The sequence below is a fragment of the Alligator sinensis genome, unplaced genomic scaffold (genome assembly GCF_000455745.1).
Source record: "Alligator sinensis unplaced genomic scaffold, ASM45574v1 scaffold404_1, whole genome shotgun sequence".
Taxonomy (NCBI): domain Eukaryota; kingdom Metazoa; phylum Chordata; order Crocodylia; family Alligatoridae; genus Alligator; species Alligator sinensis.
Window position 1 is genome coordinate 3,126,584 of NW_005841839.1, and position 23,003 is coordinate 3,149,586.

The 23,003-nt window shown below is 44.0% G+C and overlaps 1 protein-coding gene across 1 annotated transcript in view; it reads left to right on the forward strand.

Moving 5' to 3' along the window:
• LOC102375177 (ectonucleotide pyrophosphatase/phosphodiesterase family member 7-like) overlaps positions 1 to 23,003 on the forward strand; it is a 60,109-nt gene that overhangs the window by 10,405 nt on the left and 26,701 nt on the right. Inside the window, exon 2 of the mRNA XM_006015585.1 lies at positions 22,705 to 22,850. Coding sequence (XP_006015647.1) covers positions 22,705 to 22,850 — 146 coding nt within the window. The remainder of the gene's footprint in view (positions 1 to 22,704; positions 22,851 to 23,003) is intronic.

Below are 23,003 nucleotides of genomic sequence, written 5' to 3' on the forward strand. Positions count from 1 at the left end.
GCTGCTTGCCAGGACAGAGGCAGGCACAGTGAGAGGCACTGTGGGAGAAGTCCTGTTGGCTGTCCTGCCTGGCCCCACTCCCTGCCCAACCCAGCCTCCTGGCACTTAAAAAAAAAAAAGCTCTGCATTCACCGGCTCTAGCAGCAGTGACTGGGGGTTGGCAGAGCTCCCCCGTGCAGCATGGGGCAGCGGGGTGCAGCAGGGATCACGCCCCTTTCACCTGGCACCCACGTAGCAGCTGCCCCATGGCACAGGTACAGCACGGTTCGGCAGGGTACTGCACACTGTCTGGGAGCTGGGGCAGTTCCACCTGTCGGCCAGAGCCTGGCACTGCTCAGCCCCAGCAGCCCCAGGTCCTAGGCAGTGCACAGAGCCCTGCCAAGCTGTGCTGCACTTGTGCCATGGGGCCGCTGCTGCATGGCTGCCAGGTGGGGAGGTGATCCCTGCTGCCTCCCATTGCCCTGTGCTGCACAGGGAGGCTCTGCCACGAGTGCCCAGAGCCTCCAATCACTGCTGCTGCTGCTGCAGCCGGTGAGTACAGGGCTATTTTTTTTTTAATTGCCAGGATTCTGGGGCCAGGCAGGGATGCCATCGGGGCAGGGCTGGGGTGGGGGGAAATCGAAGAGTGGGGGCTGCACAGCCCCCACAGCCCCTGCTACAGCTGGTAAGTGTGGGGCTTTTTTTTTTTTTAAGTGCCAGGAGGCTGGGGATGGGCAGGGGTTGGGGCTGTGCAGGGAAGCCATGGGGGCTTCTCCCACAGCTCATCCACCCAGGGAAAGGCAGGCCCAGCTGGAGGAGCTGCAGCTGCCCAGCTGTGCCTGCCTCTCCCCGGCTGATCCGAATCACCAAATCTCTCTGAATCAGCGCCGAATCTTCCGAAGCTGATTTTGCCAAATCCAAATTGAATCACTGTCCTCTGAATCAGCCGAATCTGAATCTGAATTGAATATTTCCCTTTTCGCACAGGTCTATAAGCTAGAACTATCACTGATCAACATTTATGTGACATATAGCATAATGTATAACAAGGCTGCCTATCCTAGCTCTACCAAAACCAGGCCCACTGAGAGCAAGCCCTGCCACCCAGTCACTCCAGAAGGGGGAAGAAAAGAAAATAACAGAGAGAGAGAGAGAGAGAGAAAAGGAAAGAAAGAAAGAAAGCAAGCAATCACGTACCATGGGGTGGGGGGGAACCCCAAATCCACCCAGGCACTAGGCAAACACTCAGCAGCAATCAATCATCCCAAGTCATGAGCACAGAGAAAAGCTTCTTCAAGGTAGTTCCCTATCTGAGCACTTATCCCCAAAGCCACTCCTCTCCTCTTACTGCTCGGCTTTAGTTTTATAAAATGAATGTTACCTATACAACGATGATGGAAAGCCTATCAGAATTCACTGCTATTTATCTTATAAACAGACTGTAATAAGACCCCATTGCACCCTAATGTGAAAAGGAATTATCTGGGACAGGGAAAAAAAAAAAGAAAAAAATATTGGCAGTGTCTGTACCCAAGGAGGGTATTCCTGATGAAAACCATGATAAAATTCTCTCCTCCAGCTCAATGACTAATTAACTGGTTTGCTTCCAATAACCCTTCAGTCTTGTTAAAGGTGAAAAATTGGATGGAAGGGACATCTTTATTCTGGCTTCAGTCCTAAACTGGGTTCTGTGCTAGCGCAAGCCTGCAACCATTCATTTTAGCTGAGCTCTCTATGGATACAGGCAAGGTTTCTACACAATATCGTTGGTGTCAAGTTAGTAATAACCAATAGCTCTACTAGGCAAAGTTAATAGATTGTAAGACTGTAATATTGATAATAATATTACAGGCTACATTAGCTCATTTCCAAATCAGGACCCATCATTCCTAACAGAACCAATATTTTCTGCTTAAAGAAGCCAAAGCAGCTTATTTCTACCATATAAATAATCACAAGTAGTATACAGGCAGTCCTCGACTTACAACGTTTAGAGTTACAACATTTAGCACTTACAATAAATTGACACCCTGTTTCAACTTTACAACGCCAGTTTCGACTTACAATGCTTGATCCGATGCAATGCCATGCCAGTGAACAAGTTCACTGCGTTGCTCATCTCCCTGGAGAACATCTGTCCAAACTTCCCTGGACGCTTTCTTTAAGAAAGCAGCCAAGACTCCAGAAAAACCTGGAGCCAAGACTCCTGAGAAGACTCCAGCCAAGAACCCTTCAAAAAGTCCAGCTAAGAGCCTTTCAAAAAGTCCAGCAGTCACCTCAAAGAAGTCCTTCCAAATCAATATGATTTTATTTACAATATAAATATATTAATGTAGCTACATTACTCATCTATAATTGATTGAGTACAACATTCTGGGGTATTTTTGGTGAAAATAGGGTATCAGGCCATGGTTCAGGAACCAATCCCCCATTTATAACATTGTTTCTTATGAGAAAACTGGTTCTGAGTTACAACGTTTCAACTTAAGACAAGGTTTTCAGGAACCAATTGAGTTGTAAGTCCGATGACTGCCTGTACTGTACCTCATTTTTGGAGAGCAAAGCATGTTGGATGTAGATATACATGTAATTTGCAGAGACCACTTGACTCATTAGTGAAATGCTATCTCATCTAGGATGAAACAAAACAAGCTATGGATTTTAAATCATATGTGCCTCAAAAGTAGGCATTTTCCACCAATGAGCATTTCAGGTGTTTAAGAAATAATATAAAATAGATGTATTGTCTTAGCACAAGGAATGAAGAGTCTGATGCTAAATGCAATAACTTGCACTGGCAGTTTTATGACTCCAGAACGTAATTACCCAATTGAAATTTGGCTGAAACATCAGTTCCAAATCCGTAATTCTTGCAAAAGAGGCTTTGGGAAAATTAGTGACCATAGGAGGTTAAGCCTCTAACTTCACACGTGCTTAAAAAGTAGACAACTTCTGGTGTCATGGGCCCCTCATAATGCTACAGTGCTGGAGGGAAGACCGCCATCTCTTGAACTAAGTCATCCACGCTGCAACCTGAGGCACTTACTCTTAGGACAAATGCTACCTAGGCTTTTAAGTCAGGAAAGGTAAATTATTTCTCTGTGAACTAACAGTGAAGCTTCCTGCCTGACAATGCTGGATGAAAAGAAGCTGGTTCAAGAGTGCCTTATCGCTGTCTGTACTAGCCCAATCACCCAAGCACTTGAGAGGAAGATGTTTATACTGGGAAACAAAAGAAAGTGAGTCTTTCACAGGATATGGCAGCAAATGTAGTCTGAGAATGGGAATCCACATGCTGGCCCTTCCCAGCATACATGAGAAATAGATTAACTAAATCAGAAAATCCTCTGCTGCTATGGCTTTGCCCCATTCTGCCTATTGCCACAAGAGATTATGGCACCTCTCTCTCTCTCACTTTCTCTCTCTCTCTCTCTCTGTGATACCAGAACCCTCATATGATATACAGAAGTAGCCAAAATATTTAATAAAGAGTATCTGCAGTTGAATGAAAATGTTCATACTTAATCAACTTTCCCTTCTCAGAGGACCTTACACTTTTTGTGATTCAGGCATGTTGACTCACTCAAAGGCACATTACAGATAGGACTGTACTTCTGAAACAAGTGTGTAGCACCAAAATGCCATGATTACAAAGCAGAATTCAAGCAAGATCCTGAAATTAAAATTCTGAGAGCTGACAATGAGTGAAATGATCAAAATAATTGTTATTTATAGCCATATGCAGAAAAACATTTATATTCTCAACGTACAAAATTTTTCTTATATTGTCGTTCCAATACAGTATTTCCATTTTTCTTAAATCTGTCAACACTGTACTTCCAATCCCCCAGTTGACTTCCTGTTGCCTACCCTGTACCAGAAACTGGTATATAAGCAGCTTGATTCTTCCCTTTGAATTCAGGCAGAAGTCCAAACAAACTTCAATTGAGCAAAACTGGGACTTTTTACAGAGGCTGCAGATTGCTAACGCATTACAGCACAGTCTTATTATTCAAGGACATAGCTTATCAGTTGTTGCCCCCAAGAAAGCATCAATTACTGTGATGAGTAATACTGCTTGCTACATTTATAGCAGGGTTCAAGGTCAGCATGCTGAAAGAGAAAAATGAGTTGATAGTTTTAATTGCAGTTCCAAAGTTCCGTCATGTAATTACATGCTATTTATTTTTGTTTGTTATGTAGTGAGAATTAATTAAAATAAACAGATATGCTTGGAAACCACCTAGATTTTAACTACTTTATAAAATTAATAGAAACATTTTCAATAAAGAGAACACTCATGAAGAAAATAAATTACTCAGTAACTGATTAAATTACTATGTATTAGTGGTGAATTCATATAATATACTTAATGCAAATTACTTCTGTTGTGTGGCAGAGCATTGCCTAGTGGTTAGAAAGGGGCCTGAGGTTTGAGACTCTTGGCTGTTATTCTATGCACTGCCACAGAGTCAACGTATGCCCAGTAATAAAGTCTTGACACAGAAAAAACTCTTCTGAACTATTTGCAAATCACTTTGCTTATGTATGCCTCCATTTCTCATTTTACAGACTGGTAGCCCTTTACTCATCTACCTCACAAGGGTATTGTGAGACTTCATTTATGTTTGTAAAGCACTGTTCAGATATTTGCATGACACTGGAAATATAACTATAAATTTTGTCATTTTAAATTGAAAGCAGAATGGTAATTTAGGTTTCTAATTTTCTGCAATTGTAAGTATGATGTCTACAAACATGACAAGGGCTGTCCTTGAAACAAAGCATGGAGACTCACTAGTGAGGTATGGAATCTGGACTTTATCTATGATATCTAATCTACATAGCAATGACTATATTTCCCAAATGCCTTTCCCACATACTGAGCTCAATGTACATTTTCTGAAGATGGTCAACTGAACACAGGAATTGTCCCACACACAGACCATCTAACTGAGTATGCTGACTCTCACGCTGACCAGAATCAGCCACTTAAGAGAAAAGAATCTTGCAACGGGCAATGCTGGGATAATCTACCATTTCTGGCCATTAAAGGGAAAATTTCTTCCTGAAACCAAACCATTAGCTTATGCCCTGAAGCATGAGCCTCTTCTCTGTTTGTTTCAAAGTCTTGGTCAGGGGCCTGGAGGAGATATTTCCCAAGATATTATTACTGTAAGCATTTTTATTACTTTGAGTGAAAGAGAATCCATTTCAAAGTGACTGATTACAGGTCCAAGACTGCAAAATTATCTGACACTCTCCTACATTATATGAATTCCATTCAGGCATCTCCTGACTGAAAAACAATTCTCTACAGGTCAGCCTTTTTTTAAGTATAATATATCCCTTTTTTTTTTTCTCTTCACAGAGGCTGTACTTACTGGTCTATCACCAGTAATGACAATGAACATTTTTGCAATCTCAGTTTTTATTACAAAGTGATTGAATAGCAGTAAGGATAAGTTATGCTGTGATACTAAGAAAATCCTGTCAAGTAAATGGTGTGTGAATGGAAAGTTCTAATGTAGTAGCATATATTTTATCCCCCAATGAATCAATTGGAAATAAGAAGCTATCACTGCAGAGTTTCGGACAAAAGCTATCAAAAGTATCAAGCCTGATATTATAATTTTGTCAATTACAATTTTCAAGATCTAGCTGAATAGACAAGATACCACCTAGGTGAAAAAGAGAGCATTATTATATTTAAAGCAGACTACAGCAAAACATAAATGCAAGGGGCTTATTATTTTCCCCTATAATATACTTCCTGCTGCTTCTCAGTTGCAAGTTTCCTGCTCCCACAGAAATGACATGCTGGGCAATATAGGCAGAACCTAGTGGCCTGATGTAATGCCACACTGAGCATGAGCCATACCAGCTTGCAAGATTCCCTTCAGAGTCTCTGTGTTGCAAAACTTCTTCATTTGGGCTTTGATCTTTCAAGTCTTTGCTTGGTATAAGGGCAGGGTAGGTAAACTAGACAAACTCAAGTACTAGTGAAGGATGGAAAAAACAAGCATTCAGGACAAAATCCTTTCCTCTGAACAATTTGTTTCATGCTCACTCACTCCCCTACTCTCAAGGACGCTAATATAACATGACCAGCATGGGTAGAGAGTAAGCATATCTAAGAACATATGGAATTATGTACAATCTTCCTTCTGTTATGAGGCACTTGATTCTCCAGCTTCTAGGCTGGAATAGGATTACATAACAACACTCTGATTATTAGAGGATCAAGTTGCTTCACACTTCCTCTTCTGCTCATCTTTCTTTCTTTCTTTCCCTTTTTTTTTTTTTTTTGCCTGCAGCTCAGATATGCAGCACCTTCTCTGTAAAGTGCCAGATCAAGCTCCTCAAGGTTTCAGCAAGTTCAGGGAATTGGGTGTGGAATAGTAGGGAGGGTCTGTTGTTGCCATAGAAGTAAAACAGGTGAAAAATGCCCAATTACTATCTTGACCCAATATGTTCAAATATAATTTTCCATCGCTCTGCCTCTGTTGGAATGTTTCTGTAAATGAACTAGGAAGGAAGAATTAGGAATGATGAAGCAAATATTCAAGAAACACCATTCACAAGTCTTTTACTTGTGTCAAGTAAGCCTGCTGAATGGATTTACTCACCCATTCCTGTATACAGAGGGAAGCGAATACATCCATTTACAGCATTTAATGGGGGGATCTTTTAGTGGAGACTTCAATGGGCTTCAGATCTGATCCCCCCCATCTTTTACTGTCATCCCATTCTGATGCACTGCTTTCTATTATCTGCCCTTCAGACTCGTTCTACCTTACAGACTCTCTCTGTGTACCTTCTAGCCTCTGTATTGTAGCATTCTCATGGTAGAAACCGGAATGCATTGTGAGATAGTCATATGAAAGGTAAATATTAATAATAAACAGCACTGTACTGTAGTGCACTAGCTATTGCAAACAAAATGAAGTCATCTGAAAGTGTTGAAAAGCTTTATTCATTTGTTTTCAAGAAAAGGTTTAATGATATGAGCAATCAATAGAGTTTGTGCTGGAAAAATGCCTTCAGAATCATTTCTATTGACATGCCAAGGCTATTTTATTTCAGCGAGTTGGTTTGAATGTTAAAAAGAAGCATTTGATGCCAACAGAAATGTGGGGAAAGGAATAAAAGAATTCTTTTGCTTTTGTTTTTCTGTTGATAGTTAAATATAGGTTTTGTTAATGTCTGCACTAACACATTTCTCTATTTGTTGATTTGAGTTGACTACATCATAAAGTTGTACCTTGCTTGATTTCTCTAGCCAATTCATCTGTTTCTCTAAGTGAAACTCTCTGGGAAACTGCCCTCATACAGCCACAGAACACTCAATTAGGGTTCAGGAAATGTACAGACAGTTTTACTGCCATAGTTGAAAGAAACGGTTTCATAGCCTAAGAATCACTTTTTCAACACTGTAAAGACCCTGGAACCATTGATACATGCAGCATTTACCCACATCCTATCTTAAGGCTCAGATGGAGACCAAATTCTCTTCTGGTTTTGACTCCAGCAAAATTATGCCAGGAGGAAGTTTGGCCCTTTTAGTTTCTTGTTACATCACGAGAAACATGCCTGCATGTGAACTGCTACAATGATTCAAACCTCAAGTCCATCCAGTCTCCTACAGTGGCTGGCCCCAAGAGCGTCAGAGAAAGGGCAATAGGCAGATGTGTGATCATTGGTCCCTTATGGAGATACCATCCTTGGGATTTTTCCCTCTTTTCTCCCATCCTGATTTTTCTTCTAATTTTGATTCAAATGAAGCATAACATAAAGACTAGACCAGAGGGGCTTTGAGCAACCCTAAGCAGTGTAAGCACATCCCCCAACTTCACCCAATGGCTCCCTCAAGACAGAGCCACAAGGTAGCACTAGGGTTTAAGGCTGCTTCTGAGCCACTTACTCTGCCTATCTGCCAGATTGTGATGTGCAACAGCATCACAGGGCAAGATTAAGTTGGCAGGGCTTATTTTCTCCATGATGAACCCACTTTCTACAGGGCAATAGCATAGTGGTAACCTAAGTGTCATCAACTGTCAGTAGAACTTGGATTTCTATAGTCCATAATGGTGCATCACTGCCTACAGCCCTCTGATTTTAAGGAAGTTTAGGCCCCCAAATGCCTTCAAGAAATTGAAGCTATAGGTGCCTATGTCACTTTTGAAATAGTAACACCAAAGCTCAGTGGGGGTCAGTGACACAGCCAGGAAGTAGTTTAACTATGAAGCTATTCTGCAGAGGGGCAGAGTCAGAGGGGGAGCATCAGGTGTGATGCTGTAGTGGGTGGCTGCTATAGACCACCAAACCAGGAGGATGAGGTGGGTGAGACTGTCTTTAAACAGCTAACAGAAGTTTCCCAATCACAGGCCCTGGTTCTCTTGGGGAACTTGAGTCACCCTGATATCTGCTGGGAGCGCAAAACATCAGTGCACAGGAAATCCAGGAAGTTTTTTGAAACGTGCTGAGGACAATGTCCTGGTGCAAATGGGCCATGCTCTTCTTGACCCGCTGCTCACAAACAGGAAAAACTAGGTGGGAAATGTAGTGGAAAGGAACGAAGAACAGCAGCAGAGCAAGGACCCTGGACTTCAGAAAAGGAGACTTTGACTCGCTCAGGGAACTCAAGGGCAGGAGCCCCTGGGAGGCCAGTCTGAGGGGGAGAGGAGTCCAGGAGAGCTGCTCATATCTTAAAGAAACCTTACTGAGGAGACAAGAACAAACCATTCCAATGAGCGGGAAGACTAGCAAGTATAGCAGAAGACTAGCTTGGCTTAGCAGGGAACTCTTCAGTGAGCTAAAACACAAAAAGGAAGCTTACAAGAAGTAGAAACTTAGACAAACAACTGGGGAGGAGTATAAGAGGGATACAGGGACGAAATCAGGAAGGCCGAAGTCCAATTGGAGTGGCAGCTAGAAAGGGACATAAAGGAAAAACAAGAAGGGTTTCTAAAAGTATGTTAGTAACAAGAGGAGGATCAAAAAAATTCTGGGTCCATTACTGAATGGGGGAGGCAGAAAAGGCTCAATTACTGAATGCCTTTTTCATCTTGGTCCCCAGAGGCCCAAGTAGTCATTTCCCAGACTACTGCACCTGGCAGCACAGTTTGGTGACCAGGTGAGCAGCTGACAGTCATGAAAGAACAGGTGAGGAGCTATTTAGAAAAGATAGACATGTATAAGTTCATGGGACCAGACAGGATGCAGATGAGGGTGCTGAGGAAGTTGGCTGAAGTGATTGCAGAGATGCTGGCCATTGTCTTTGAAAACCTGTGGCAACTGGGGGAGGTCCCAGATGACTGTAAAAAGGCAAATATAGTGCCCATCTTTAAGAAAGGGATGAAAGAGGATCCAGGGATCTACAAACCAGTCCCCCTCATCTCAGTCCCTGAAAAAATCATGCAGCAGGTCCTCAAGGAATCCATTTCTAAGCACTTGGAGGAAAAAAAAGGGATCAGAAACAGTTAGCATGGATTCGCCAAGGGATAATCATGCCTGACCAACCTCATTGCCTTCTATGATGAGATGACTGGCTCTGTGGACATGGGGAGACCAGTGGATGTGGTATACCTTGATTTTAGCAAGGCTTTTGATATGGTCTCCCACAGCATTCTCGCAGGCAACCTAAGGAATTACAGACTGGATGAATGGACTGTTAGGTGGATAGAAAACTGGCTGGATAATCAGGCTCAAAGGGTAGTAATCAATGGCTGGATGTCTAGCTGGCAGCCGGTATCAAGCGGAGTGCTCCAGGGGTCCGTTCTGGGGCTGGTTTTGTTCAGTGTCTTCACCAACAACCTAGAAGATCGAATGGAGTGTACCCTCAGTATGTTTGCAGACGACACCAAACTGGGGGGTGTAGTAGATATGCTGGAGGGTAGGATTAGGATGCAGAGAGACCTAGACAAATTGCAGGATTGGGCCAAAAGAAATCTCATGAGGTTCAACAAGGACAAGTGTAAAGTCCAGCACTGAGGATGGAACAATCCAGTGCACTAATACATGCTGCAGCTCTGCAGAAAAGGACCTGAGGGTTACAGTGGATAATAAGCTGAATATGAGCCAAGTATGCCTTTAGTGCCAAGAAGGCTAACGGGATACATAGCTGCATTGGTAGGGGTGGTGCCAACAGATCAAGGCAAGTGATTCTTCCCCTCTATTCAGCACTGGTGAGGTCACATCTGGAGTACTGTGTCCAGTTTGGGGCTCCCCATTACAGAAAGGATGTGGACAAATTGGAGAGTCCAGTGAAGGGCAGTGAAAATGGTGAAGGGGCTGGGTCACATGACTTTTGAGGAAAAAGGCTGAGGGAGCTGGGCTTATTGAGTCTGGAAAAGAGAAGACTGAGAAGGGATTTAATAACAACCTTCAACTACCTGGAGGGGGGTTCCAAAGAGGATGGAGTTAGACTGGTCTCAGTGGTGGCAAATGACAAGCAGGAGAAGTTTAGGTTGGATATTAGGAAAAACTCTCTCAGAAGGATGGTAGTAAAGCACTGGAACACATTACCGAGAGAGGTGGTGGCATCTCCATCCTTGGAGACAAAGCTTTTACAAAGCTAGAAAAAGCCTTGGCTGGAATGATATAATTGGAGGTGGTTCTGCTTTGAGCAAAGGGTTGGACTAGATGACCTCCTGAGGTCCCTTCTAACCTAATTTTCTATGATTCTAGGATTCATTTGCATAATTTAAAAAAAGGAAAAGCAGCATTATGGCAATAAAATACAATGTGTCTCTTATTCTTTCTATTCTCTCATGTTTTTTTCTTTCCTTTCCCAAATTGTTTCCACATACCCATCAAATCTCCCTCTACTGCCACTTGTGAGAATTAGATGAATACAAGCTACAGAAGTGGGCCTCAAACCAGACACCCAACCTGAAAGCTCCAAACTTTGGAGAAGTTCCAAACTATCCCTAGGATCACTTGCTAGATCTCTAACTCATCTCTGCTGACTGGCAGATTCTTCTTGCTCTACCTATCTGTCTATCTTTCAATATAGGATAAAATGTAATATCTACCCGTCTGATCAAAACCCCCTGAAATTAAAAGGCCCACTTGACTTCAATAGACTTTGGATTGAGTCCTAAGAGCTTCAAGTGTCATTGCAAACGTTAGTATCTCTAGGTCCCTTTTAACTCATCTCCCTCAGTAAATTTAGTCAATTTACAAAAGTCCCTTCCATGGTTGATTTCTGAACCCACACTGTTTAGGTGGGTTAGAAATTTGCCCCGAACTAGTTCTTCTAGCACTGAATATATCAGTTTATGTCCAACTGGCTCTGAGCTGAGTTTGTAAAGACAAAGCAGGGAGATGGAGAGGGAAAGTTAGCATAAAGGAGAAGGTAATATCTTTCAAATATAAAATGAGCAACTGGTAACATGCAAACCAGAGGGACTGTAAATTTTAAAAGAAAAAAATCCACATAACACCTAGCTGAAAACACCTGACATGAGTGGGAGCTTTACACTGCTTCCAACAAATCTGATTAAAGTTCTGGCATATAATTGTTAGGAACATGGTTAAACAGAACTATAAAACCCACTCAAGTAGCACTCTTCTTGAAGAGCAGCTCATAGCAATTGAAAATTCCTAAAATTAAATGAAGATCCAAAAAACTGGCAAGTGAAGAGTGCAATGAAAAATGTGCTCACACTGATAGAGGAAAAAACAAAGAATGCTGGCCTCTTTGTAATATACCCATATTCATTAGCAGCAAAGTAATAAAAGTCTGCATCCCACAGCACTAAGTGATAAAAAAAAGATCTTTATTTAGGGAAAGGAAAGGATTTTTGGAGCCTAGATCAAGAGCCACATGGACAGGAGCAATTACATGCATGCACGACTCCCTGAAAACACATCCATAGGCAAAACAAGTTAAGCACTGTAAAACAGGGCAGGCCAACCAGCAGAATTTACACTGGGGTGCACACACCATCATTGCTGGCCATGCAACTGGTATAATAGCTAATAAGTCCAGGAGAGCTCCAGCCAAATAATCAGATTTGGAAGAAGCAGGAATACACAAAGAAAGAGCTGTTTAATTAATTACATGTGTAAATTAACTATGTAGAGCCAACAATACTCAGTAATATTCTGCTATGTGCCAGTAGCACTACCAATAGCTGCATGTAAATGAAACAGAAGCATCCAAGATTTAATGCGTCAGCAAGGGGCCTACATGCAGAAATGCCCTGGCTTAAGAAAAGGTTCAGTCAGGTTCACTCCTGACAGTAGTACACTGATCTATTTTAAGATATCTAAAAATGTGCAACTCATGCCAACAAACAAGCAAGTGGAGCAATCTTTACACTCTATGCCAGGGGGTTTCAACCTTTTTTGGTTAGTGTACCCCAAGTGGCCGGTTGAGAAGCAGGAAGTCCCCAGGCCAGTTGACGAGTTTCCCCCACATGCAGCAGCAAAACCAGAAACACCAGTGGCAAAACCAGAAGTGCCACTGGCGAAACTGGAAGTCCCCTCATTTCTCCGCACCTCTGCTACGTACCCCCTGGGGCCTTCCCAAGTAGTCCCACAAGTGTGCGTACCCCTGGTTGACAACCCCTGCTCTATGCAGCTTAAGAGCATAAACTAAAGAGAAACAAATGGCCCACAATGAGGAATCTATCACCAGCCCCCAATGCCACATTTTCAAGGAACCACTCAACCAAACATGCCTATCCTCATGTTGCTGGTGATCCACGCAGCAGCGTGAAATGGACGTCTCAGAGAAATCAAAGAAATCGTAGAAAATTAGAAGTGGAAGGGACCTCAGGAGGTCATCTAGTCCAACCCCCTGCTCAAAGCAAGACCATCCCCAACTAGATCATCCCAGCCAAAGCTTTGTCTAACTGGGTTTTAAAAACCTCCAAGGATGTAGAGTCCACATCTTCTCTGAGTAATCTGTTCCAATGTTTTACTATCCTACGAGTGAGAAAATTCTTCCTAAAATCTAACATAAACTTCCCTTGCTGCAACTTGAGACCATTGCTCCTTGTTCTAGCATCTGCCACCACTTAAAGCAGTCTAGCTACATCCTCTTTTGAAACACCCTTCAAGTAGTTGAAGGCTGTTATTAAATCCCACATCAGTCTCCTCTTCTCCAAACTAAATAGGCCCATTTCCCTCAGCCTCTTTTCTTTAGTCATATACCCCAGCCTTGCCACTGTTTTCACTGCCCTCCACTGGACTCTCTCCAATTTGTCCATATCCTTTCTGTAGTGGGGGACCCAAAACTGAGCACAGTACTCGACATGTGGCCTCACCAGTGCTGAATAGAGGAGAACAATAACTTCCCTGAACCTCCTGGTAACACTCCTACCAATCCAGCCCAGTATGCTGTTAGCCTTCTTTGCAACACGGGCTCACTGTTGGCTCATATTCAGCTTATTGTCCACTGTAACCCTCAGGTCCTTTTCTGCAGAGCTGCTGTCCGGCCAGTCAGTCCCCAGCATGTATTAGTGCATGGGATTGTTTCATCCTCAGTGCTGGATTTTGCACTTGTCCTTGTTTAACCTCATGAAATTTCTTTTGGCCCAATCCTCCAATTTGTGTAGGTCTCTCTGCATCCTAATCCTGCCCTCCAGCATATCTACTACTCCCCCATTGGGTGTCATCTGCAAACTTGCTGAGGGTATGCTCCATCCTATCTTCCAGGTCATTAATGAAGACATAGAATAAAACTGGCCCAAAGACCAACCCCTGGGGCACTCCACTTGATACTCGCTGCCAACTAGACATCAAGCCATTGATTATAACCCTCTTAAGTCTGATGCTGCAGCCGTTTTTCGATCCATCTTACAGTCCCTTCTTCTAGCCCATACTTCCCAGCTTGCCTGTGGAACTGTTGTGGGAGACTGTATCAAAAGCCTTGCTAAAATCAAGGTATGCCCCATCCACTGCTTCCCTCCATCCACAGAGCCAGTCATCTCATCATAGAAGGCAATGAGGTTGGTCAGGCATGACTTGCCCTTGGTGAATCCATGCTGACTGTTCCTGATTACCTTCTTTTCCTCCAAATGCTTTGAGAAGGCTTCCTTGAGAATCTGCTCCATGATTTTTCCAGGGACTGAAGTGAGGCTGACTGGTCTGTAGTTCCCTGCATCAGTGCCCTTTCAGAACATGCCAAGAAATGTACAGGACTAATATATGCATTCACACGTGTAGAACAAAGAGTTTTACTCCCCTCATACAACAGAAAACATGAGGAGACATGGCTGGCTTCCCCAGAAAATACCCACCTTTGCATTGGTATATTGGTACTCAGGGTAAGAGCCATGACTGCAGACTATGAGCCACAGTGTAGGGCAATAAGCAGAAGGAAGGCTCCTTTTATCTTCTTTTTGTGCGCTTTCTCAGGATCTTCTGCCATATCATTCCAAGCTGGTCCTATTTACATTTAGCTCTTTTAATCCTCTGTCTGTGACTAGTTTTCTCCAACAGTATTCCAGTTGCACACATGTTTCTGGTAACTTAAGCACCTTGGCCGCATCCAGATGAGCACGGCCATACAGTATGTGGTGCCACAGACACGTCTGCAGTGCCACATACTGCACATTCAGCTGTGCTGTAAAGGAGCAGCACAATGTGGGAGTTTTGCCCTGGGATAGCCAAGGGTCAAAAAAAGGCAGAGAGGCCTCAAAACCAGAGCCTGGCTGCCCAGAGCCACAATCTGACTGCTGGACAGACTCCAAGTGGTAGGATCGCCACTGCTGCAGCCCCAGGAGGCCCCAGGACCCCAAGCAAGGCTGCTGGGGACAGCCCAGTCCTGGCCCCAGCCTCCCCTATCCCACCCATGGCAACCTGCTGTGCAACAAACGGTGCATGGCACAAGCATTCCCCAGGGACAACTAGCAGCAGCACAAGGTGTCCTTATACTAGTTGTCCCCAAGGAACCAAATGTCTGTGCTCATGTAGACAGCCTTTGTGTTTTTCTTTCCCTGGTAGAATTTCTGCTACTTTTTCCCCCCTCTCCAACAAGACTGCATGTGCTCATACAGACATACACCTGTGGGCACAAATCTGAGTAGATCTTTCTCGATCAAACTTCAGGACTCCTCTTCCACAAAGGATGAACACAAATCAGGCCTTCTCTAGAAATTCAAAGAGGGAGGATGGCATAAGAGGCATGGTGATCTAACGGTCAGCATTCAGGACTGGGAATCAAAAAGAACTACATACTAGTCCCAGTCCTCTCCTTGACTTAGTGTGTGATCTTGGCCAGGTCACCACTCTCTGTTGAAACTTTGTGGTGCTGCTATCATTGAATATTATGCAGAGCTGGATTTTCCTTTGTCTTTCTCTGCATTGCACCATAATGAATAACTAACTACAGTCTTTGAAAACGAACATTGCTTTGTATTACTAGCACCAGAAGCAAGACTAACAGTGGTAGATTAGCAAAAATCATCAAATTAAAAAAGGGAGCTGGCATTGTGTAAATGCTACCAAAGGAACCAGGAACCAAGTGACACCATCTGTACTTCATGGAACACAAAAGAATGACAAATATGAAGGTACACATAAACACAGGTGCCCAGTGAGAAGACAGAATTCAGTTGTGACTGTCTATTCACATCTACTGAAAAGATAATCCTTCCAAGTCATATAGAACAGTGTGTCTGAACCCATGGGTCGTGACTCAAAAGTGGGTCACATGAATATATGAAACAGTCGTGAACAAACTTTAAAAGTGGATTCTCCTTTAAAGAAAAAAAATGTGGGAAACTGTGGCTTTTCCCTTGCAGGCTGGCGGAGTTCCAGCTGGCAAGGGGCTGCTTGGGGCTGTTTGGGCCCCCAGACTCCGGAGGCACCAACCACCCATGCCTGGACAGGTGTCTACACATGCAGAAAACTGGACACACTACTCCAGATGTGGCCTCACCAATGCTGAATAGAAGAAAATAATCACTTCCCTTGACCTGCTGGTAACAATGCAGCCCATTATGCCATTAGCCTTCTTTGCAACAAGGGCTCACTGTTGGCTCATATTCAGCTTATTGTCCACTGTAACCCCCAGGTCCTTTTCTGCAAAGCTGCTGCCCATCCAGTCAGCCCCCAACCTGTACTGGAGCATGGGATTGTTCCATCCTAAGTGTAGGACTTTGCACTTGTCCTTGTTGAACCACCTGAGATTTCTTTTGGTCCAGTCCTCCAATTTGTCTAGGTCACTCTGAATCCTACCCTTACCCTCCAGCATATATACTACTCCCCATAGCTTGGTGTCTTCTGCAAACAGGCTGAGGCTGCACTCTATGCCATCTTCCAGGTCACTGATCAAGACATTGAACAAAACCGGCCCCAAGACTGACTGCTGGGGCACTCTACTTGATACTGGCTGCCAACTAGACATCGAGCTATCGATTACTACCCTCTGACCCCAGTGCTCCAGCCAGTTTTCTATCCACCTAACAGTCCATTCATCCAGCCTGTATTTCATTAGCTTGTCTGGAAGAAAGTTGTGGGAGACTGTATCAAAAGCCTTGCTAAAATCAAGGTATACCAATTCCACTGGTCTCCCTATGTCCACAGAGCCAGTCATCTCATCTTAGAAGGCAATCAGGTTGGTCAGGCATGACTTGCTGTTAGTGCTGAGTGTTCCTAATCACCTTCTTCTACTCCAAGTGCTTAGCAATGGATTCTTTAAGGATCTGCTCCATTATTTTTCCTGGGACTAAGATGAAGCTGACTGGTCTGTAGTTCCCTGGATCGTCTTTCTTCCCTTTCTTAAATATGGGAACTATGTTTGCCCTTTTCCAATCATCTGGGACCTCTCCTGATTGTCATGAGTTTTCAAAGATGATGACCAGCAGCTCTGCAGTGACATCAGCCAACTCCCTCAGCACCCTTGGGTCCATCCGATCCAGCCCCATGAACTTGTACATGTCCAGCTTTTCTAAATAGTCTCTAACCTGTTCTTTCACCACTGCTGGCTGCTCACCTCCTCCCCAAACTGTGCAGCCTGGTACAGCTGTCTGGGAGATGACCTGGCCTGTGAAGATTGAGGTAAAAAAGGCATTGAGTACTTCAGCCTTTTCTGAATCCTGTCTCATTAGGTTGCCTCCCCCATTCAGTAAGGGACCCACGCATTCCCTCAAAATTATCCCTTTTAGCAGCGCAACTTAAAACCCCAACTGAGGAGACCCGAGCAGAGAGAGAATCTGATTGCACAGACAAAGCAGGGCCTTTGTGACTTACACTTAAAAGGCTGCATAAGTTAATTCATCAATGTGATTGTGTAGCAGTGGAAGTCCTAGTGCCATCTGAGACAGCTGGGGCTGTGCACAAGGTGAGGAGTCTCACCCTGAAGGGTCCTTGTAAGACTATTGGAGTTGGGGTTTTAAGTTGCGCTGCTAAAAGGGATAATTTTGTGATCAGGTTTCCATGATGGGTTACAGCTTGCTGTTTGGATGCTTAAGTATAAATATATCAAACTTGTTTGTGCCCTTCCATTGAACTGAGATACTTCTGGAGAAACTGAGTCAGCACTGCCCCTCACCCTCTCACAAAAGGGGTTATAATAAATATGATGATGCCAGTGGAAATCCATGAAACTCCATTTTCCCCCTTCTTTCTAGTACTTACTCTTGGCTAGGCAGTATTGGTCAATCCATTCGCTTTCAAGGAGTATTTTAGAAACTCAAAGCCGCATCCTGGCCACTGCTGAAATGGTGCTGAAGCCTATGGGAATGGAGCAATTCACATCTCACACTTGTGGAATTGGCCTAACACTGGGATGACTAATCTTGACAAGCAAAATGGAAATTTAGACCATTGTTTTGATTACCCTCCCCCCTACTATTTTCCTTTTAAGAGCACAGATCTGTCTCTTGATGTCTGCAACAGCACAGCATTACACAAGCAAATGGGTTTTGGCAGGTGTCTGATATAATTACCTATGGATACGTGACATCAGATGCCCACCATATATTTTCAAGGCAGCAAACTAATCTATAAGAAACAAAAAATATCTCAGCATGACAGTTTTGAGATAGTGGGACAGCAAACTCCCAGTGACTTAAGTTCAGGAATCCCAGATGAGATTGGACGAGTTAAATGGTTTGTCATTGATTCATGATTCATCTAACTTGTTCCTTGAATCACCTTTCCTATTACATGCAGAAGCTTATGCTTTGTATTGTTTTATCTCATCCATACATCTACACCTATTCCAGTAGTAGACTGTTATGAGATAAGATATGGGCACTCCATAGTTCTGGTGACATAGTCCATTCATGCAAAGATAAAAGCAACTCATGCCTGCTTTATTACAAGGTCATTGTTACATAACACCTTGCATCCCAAAATGCTATTTCTTCCCACTTAACTAATTTTACAATTTTGCAAGCTATATACAAGATGCCAAGTAATTGTTTCCCCCACACAACTAAAAATATAGCAATTTAGCAATTTCCAGATCAAAACAGCTATTTAGCAGCCTGCAGCAACACTGCAAAGTAGATTAGGATAAGGAGTGAAAGAAAAAGGGTCATGCTTCTCTTGACCTGCTGCTCACAAGCAGGGATGAATTGGTGGGGAATGCAGTAGTGGATGGCAACTTGGGAAGCAGTGACCACGAGATGATTGAGTTCAGGACTCTGAGAAATGGAAGGATGGAGAGCAAGGACCCCAGACTTCAGAAAAGCAGCCTGGGACTTGCTCAGGGAACTCATGGGCAGGATGCCCTAGCATGCCAGTCTGAGGGGGAGAGGAGTCCAGGAGACCTGGCCATACTTTAAAGAAATCTTATTGAGAGGACAGAAACAAACCATCCCAATGAGCAGGAAGACTAACAAGTATGGCAGAAGACCAAATTGACTTAGCAGGAAACTCTTCAGTAAAAAATCACAAAAAGGAAGCTTATAAAAAGTGGAAACTTGGACAAATAACTAGGAAAGAATATAAGATCATTGCTCAGGCATGCAGGAATGAAATCAGGAAAGCCAAAGTACACTTGGAGTTTCAACTAGCAAGGGAAGTGAAAAGTAACAAGAAGTTCCCACAAGTATGTCAGTAGCAAGAGCAGGATCAGGGAAAGTGCGGGTCCCTTACTGAATGGGGGACGCAACCTTGTGACAGAGGATGCAGAAAAGGCTGAAGTGCCCTATGCCTTTTTTGCCTCAGTCTTCACAGGCAAGGTCAGCTCCCAGACTACTGCACCTGGCAGCACAGTTTGGGGAGGAGGTGAGCAGCCCTCAGTGGGGAAGGAACAGGTTAGGGACTATTTAGAAAAGCTGGATATATGCAAGTCCATGGGGCAGGATGGGATGGACCCGAGGGTGCTGAGGGAGTTGGCTGATGAGATCGCAAAGCCACTGGCCATCATCTTTGAAAACTCATGGAGATCAGGAGAGGTCTTGGATGATTGGAAAAGGGCAAATATATTCCCCACATTTAAGAAAGGGAAAAAGGAGGACCTAGGGAACTACAGACCAGTCAGCCTCACCTCAGTCCCTGGAAAAATCACAGAGAAGGTCCTCAAGGAATCCATTTCAAAGCACTTGCACAAGAAAAAATGTGATTAGTAACAGGGAACATGGATTCACCAATGATACCATGCCTGAACAACCTGATTGCCTTCTAAGATGAGATGACTGGCTCTGTGGATGCAGGGAGACCAGTGGATGTGGTGTACCTTGATTTTAGCAAGGCTTTTGATACAGTCTCCCACAACATTCTCCCAGACAAGCTAAGGAAGTACAGACTGGATGAATGGACTGTTAGGTGGATAGAAAACTGGCTGGACCATTGGGCCCAGAGGGTAATAATCAATGGCTCGATGTCTATTTGGCAGCCAATATCAAGTGGAGTGCCCCAGGAGTCAATCCTGAACCTAGTTTTATTCAATGTCTTCATCAACGACCTGGAAGATAGGATGGAGTGCACCCTCAGCATGTTTGCGGATGACACAATGCTGTGGGGAGTACTAGATATGCTGGAGGGTAAGGGTAGGATTCAGAGCGACCTAGACAAATTGGAGGACTGGACCAAAAGAAATCTCATGAGGTTCAACAAGGACAAGTGCAAAGTCCTGCACTTAGGATGGAACAGTCCCATGCTCCGGTACAGGCTGGGGGCTGGGCAGCAGCTCTGCAGAAAAGGACCTGGGGGTTACAGTGGACAATAAGCTGAAAATGAGTCAGCAGTGTGCCCTTGTTGCCAAAAAGGCTAATGGCATACTGGGCTGCATTGGTAGGAGTGTTGCCAGTAGGTCCAGGGAAGTGATTATTCCCTTCTATTCAGCACCTGTGAAGCTACATCTGGAGTACTGTGTTCAGTTTGCCCCCCCTACAGAAAAGATATGGACAAATTGGAGAGAGTCCAGCAGAAGGCAACAAAAATGGTTAGGAGACTGGGGCACATGACGTATGATGAGAGGCTGAGGGAACTGGACTTATTTAGTCTGGAGAAGAGGACACTGAGAGAGGATTTAATAGCAGCCTTCAACTACCTGAAGGGGGGTTCAAAAGAGGATGGAGCTAGACTGTTCTCAGTGGTGGCAGATGGCATTACAAGGGGCAACTGTCTCAAGTTGCAGCAAGGGAAGTTTAGGTTAGATATTAAGAGAATTTTCTCACTTGGACGGTGGTAAAACACTGGAACAGGTTACCCAGAGAAGTTGTGGAATCTACATCCTTGGAGGTTTTCAAGACCCTGCTAGACAAAGCTTTGGCTGGGATGATCTAGTTCGGGATGGCCCTGCTTTGAGCAGTGGGGTGGACTACATGACCTCCTGAGGTCCCTTCAAATCCTAATTTTCTATGATTTTTTTTAAAATTCCACCACCAGCTGGAAATGCAGTTAGCTAGGTAGAAGACTGCAATACCCATAGGAAAAAGTAACAATTACAAATAAGATTCCTGTAGGGTTATCAAGATGCATATTCTGTTTTACTCATACAATACAGAAGATGATTATCTGTTTTCCACTGTAGCTAACCACCAGATACCTGCTATTGCTTCTAGCTAATATATTCACTCTTTTTTCTCAGATGGTGAAGGACTTTTGAAACTAGAGTTCCCACCTCTAACCCTTGCCAAAAGACAAAGGTTACATGGAACAGCCATAGCCACTTACTTGATTAATTACTGCATTATGGTTCAAGGATCTTCATCTGTGTGACAATGGGTACATGTACATGTCATGATAGTTACCCTTTCAGGCACTGCAACTATGTGTCTCTTTGCAAAAGTGGGATTTCCCGATGTTTTAAAACTCTTTTCAGAGTGTTAAAGTAAAACTGTTTGGGCATAATTTAGTTTGACTTGCTGTGAATTAGGATGTGGAGAAGCTTGAGAGAGTGCAGAGGAGAGCCATCCACATAATCAGAGGTCAGGAAAATGGACCTTATGATGAGAGGCTGAGAGAAGGACTCTTCAGCCTGGAAAAGCGCAGGCTCAGCAATGATCCAGTGGCCACCTACAAGTTTATCAGGGGTACTCACCAGGATCTGGGGGAACATTTGTTCACCAGAGCGCCGCAAGGAATGACAAGGTTGAATGGTCACAAACTCCTCCATGACTGTTTCAGGCTGGACATAAGGAAGAACTTCTTTACTGTCCGAGCCCCCAAGGTTTGGAATAGACTGCCGCCGGAGGTGGTTCAAGCACCTACTTTGAACACCTTCAAGAGACATTTGGATGTTTATCTTGCTGGGATCCTATGACCCCAGCTGAATTCCTGCCCCTGGGGCAGGGGGCTGGACTCGATGATCTTCCAAGGTCCCTTCCAGCCCTAGTGTCTATGAGTCTATGTCTATGGAGTCATTGCATACAAACACAAAGGCACTCAAAGACATGTAATTACCTTCTTTTTGCACCAAGTGGTACTGAGCAATTTCTGTAGTTCGGGCCTTTGTCCACTAGCTGCTGCTTTCAATTGCTGCTGCTATTTTTTGTTTTTGTTTTGGCCCCTGCTCATCCCACTGTCCTGAACCGCCACACCACTCCCCTGCTCCCACAGCTGCGCGCAGACAAGGCACAGTGCAGGGGTCCCCGGCCAGGTGGGGGGGCCAGGAGAGTGGCATTTCATCCCGATGTCCTGCAATGCAGGCATAGCACGATCCTGTAGTCCTTATACTGAAAGAAAAACTGTTAAGTTTTGTAATAAGCGTTCATGGCACACATCTGTTTTAGAAACACAGCACCACCCACCCACCCACCCACTCACCTGCCCACCTCACCACCAGCACCAACAACCACAATCTCCAATGGTGATGTGGAGGAGGATGAAGAGCCAAGGCAGCAACCGCTCCTCTCACCCAATAGAAATGTATATTTCGGATATGATATATATAGTTTTAAAAAATTCATACATAAATTTACATTACTTTCTAACATGGGGGGGAGGAGAGGATGCACATGGCTTGGCATCAGGATCCCCACCACAGGGGTCACCAGCTGGAGACCAGATGGAGCCTAGGGGGTGCAAGTGTTAGGGTTTTGGGGCAACTGCAGCTTGGCAAGCAGGGGGGAGGGGAGGACTTAACGTGAGGCTCTCAGCAGTGTGGTGTGGAGAGTGGACGGAGGGGATTAGTAATACTGGGCATTACTTACACAAACCTGATGCACCAAAATAAACAAGTTTAAAATTTTTAATCCTTGTTAATTTAATGAGTATTAAACACCGTGGCATATACAAATGCCCATAGTTATTACTCTCCTTTGGGAGATATTCTCCATGGTATCCCAAGTCTTGCCCTTTTCTATCTTCTAGGTCGCTGGATTGAAGATCATGGAGTGATTCATAATCTGATGTTTAACACAGAAACCCTGAAGAAGTTTTCCCATAAAGAAACCCAAAATAAGACAGAATGGTGGGATAACGGAGTGCTGCCATTATGGATCACAGCTCAGAATCAGGTACTGCATAAAGTTTATAGTTTCATAGTATCATAGTTTAATAGTTGGTAGGGTCAGAAGGGACCTGAGCAGATCATCATCTCTGACCCCCTGCCATGGCAGGAAAGAGGACTGGGGGCAACAACCCCGGCGAGGGGTTCATCCAGCCTCCTC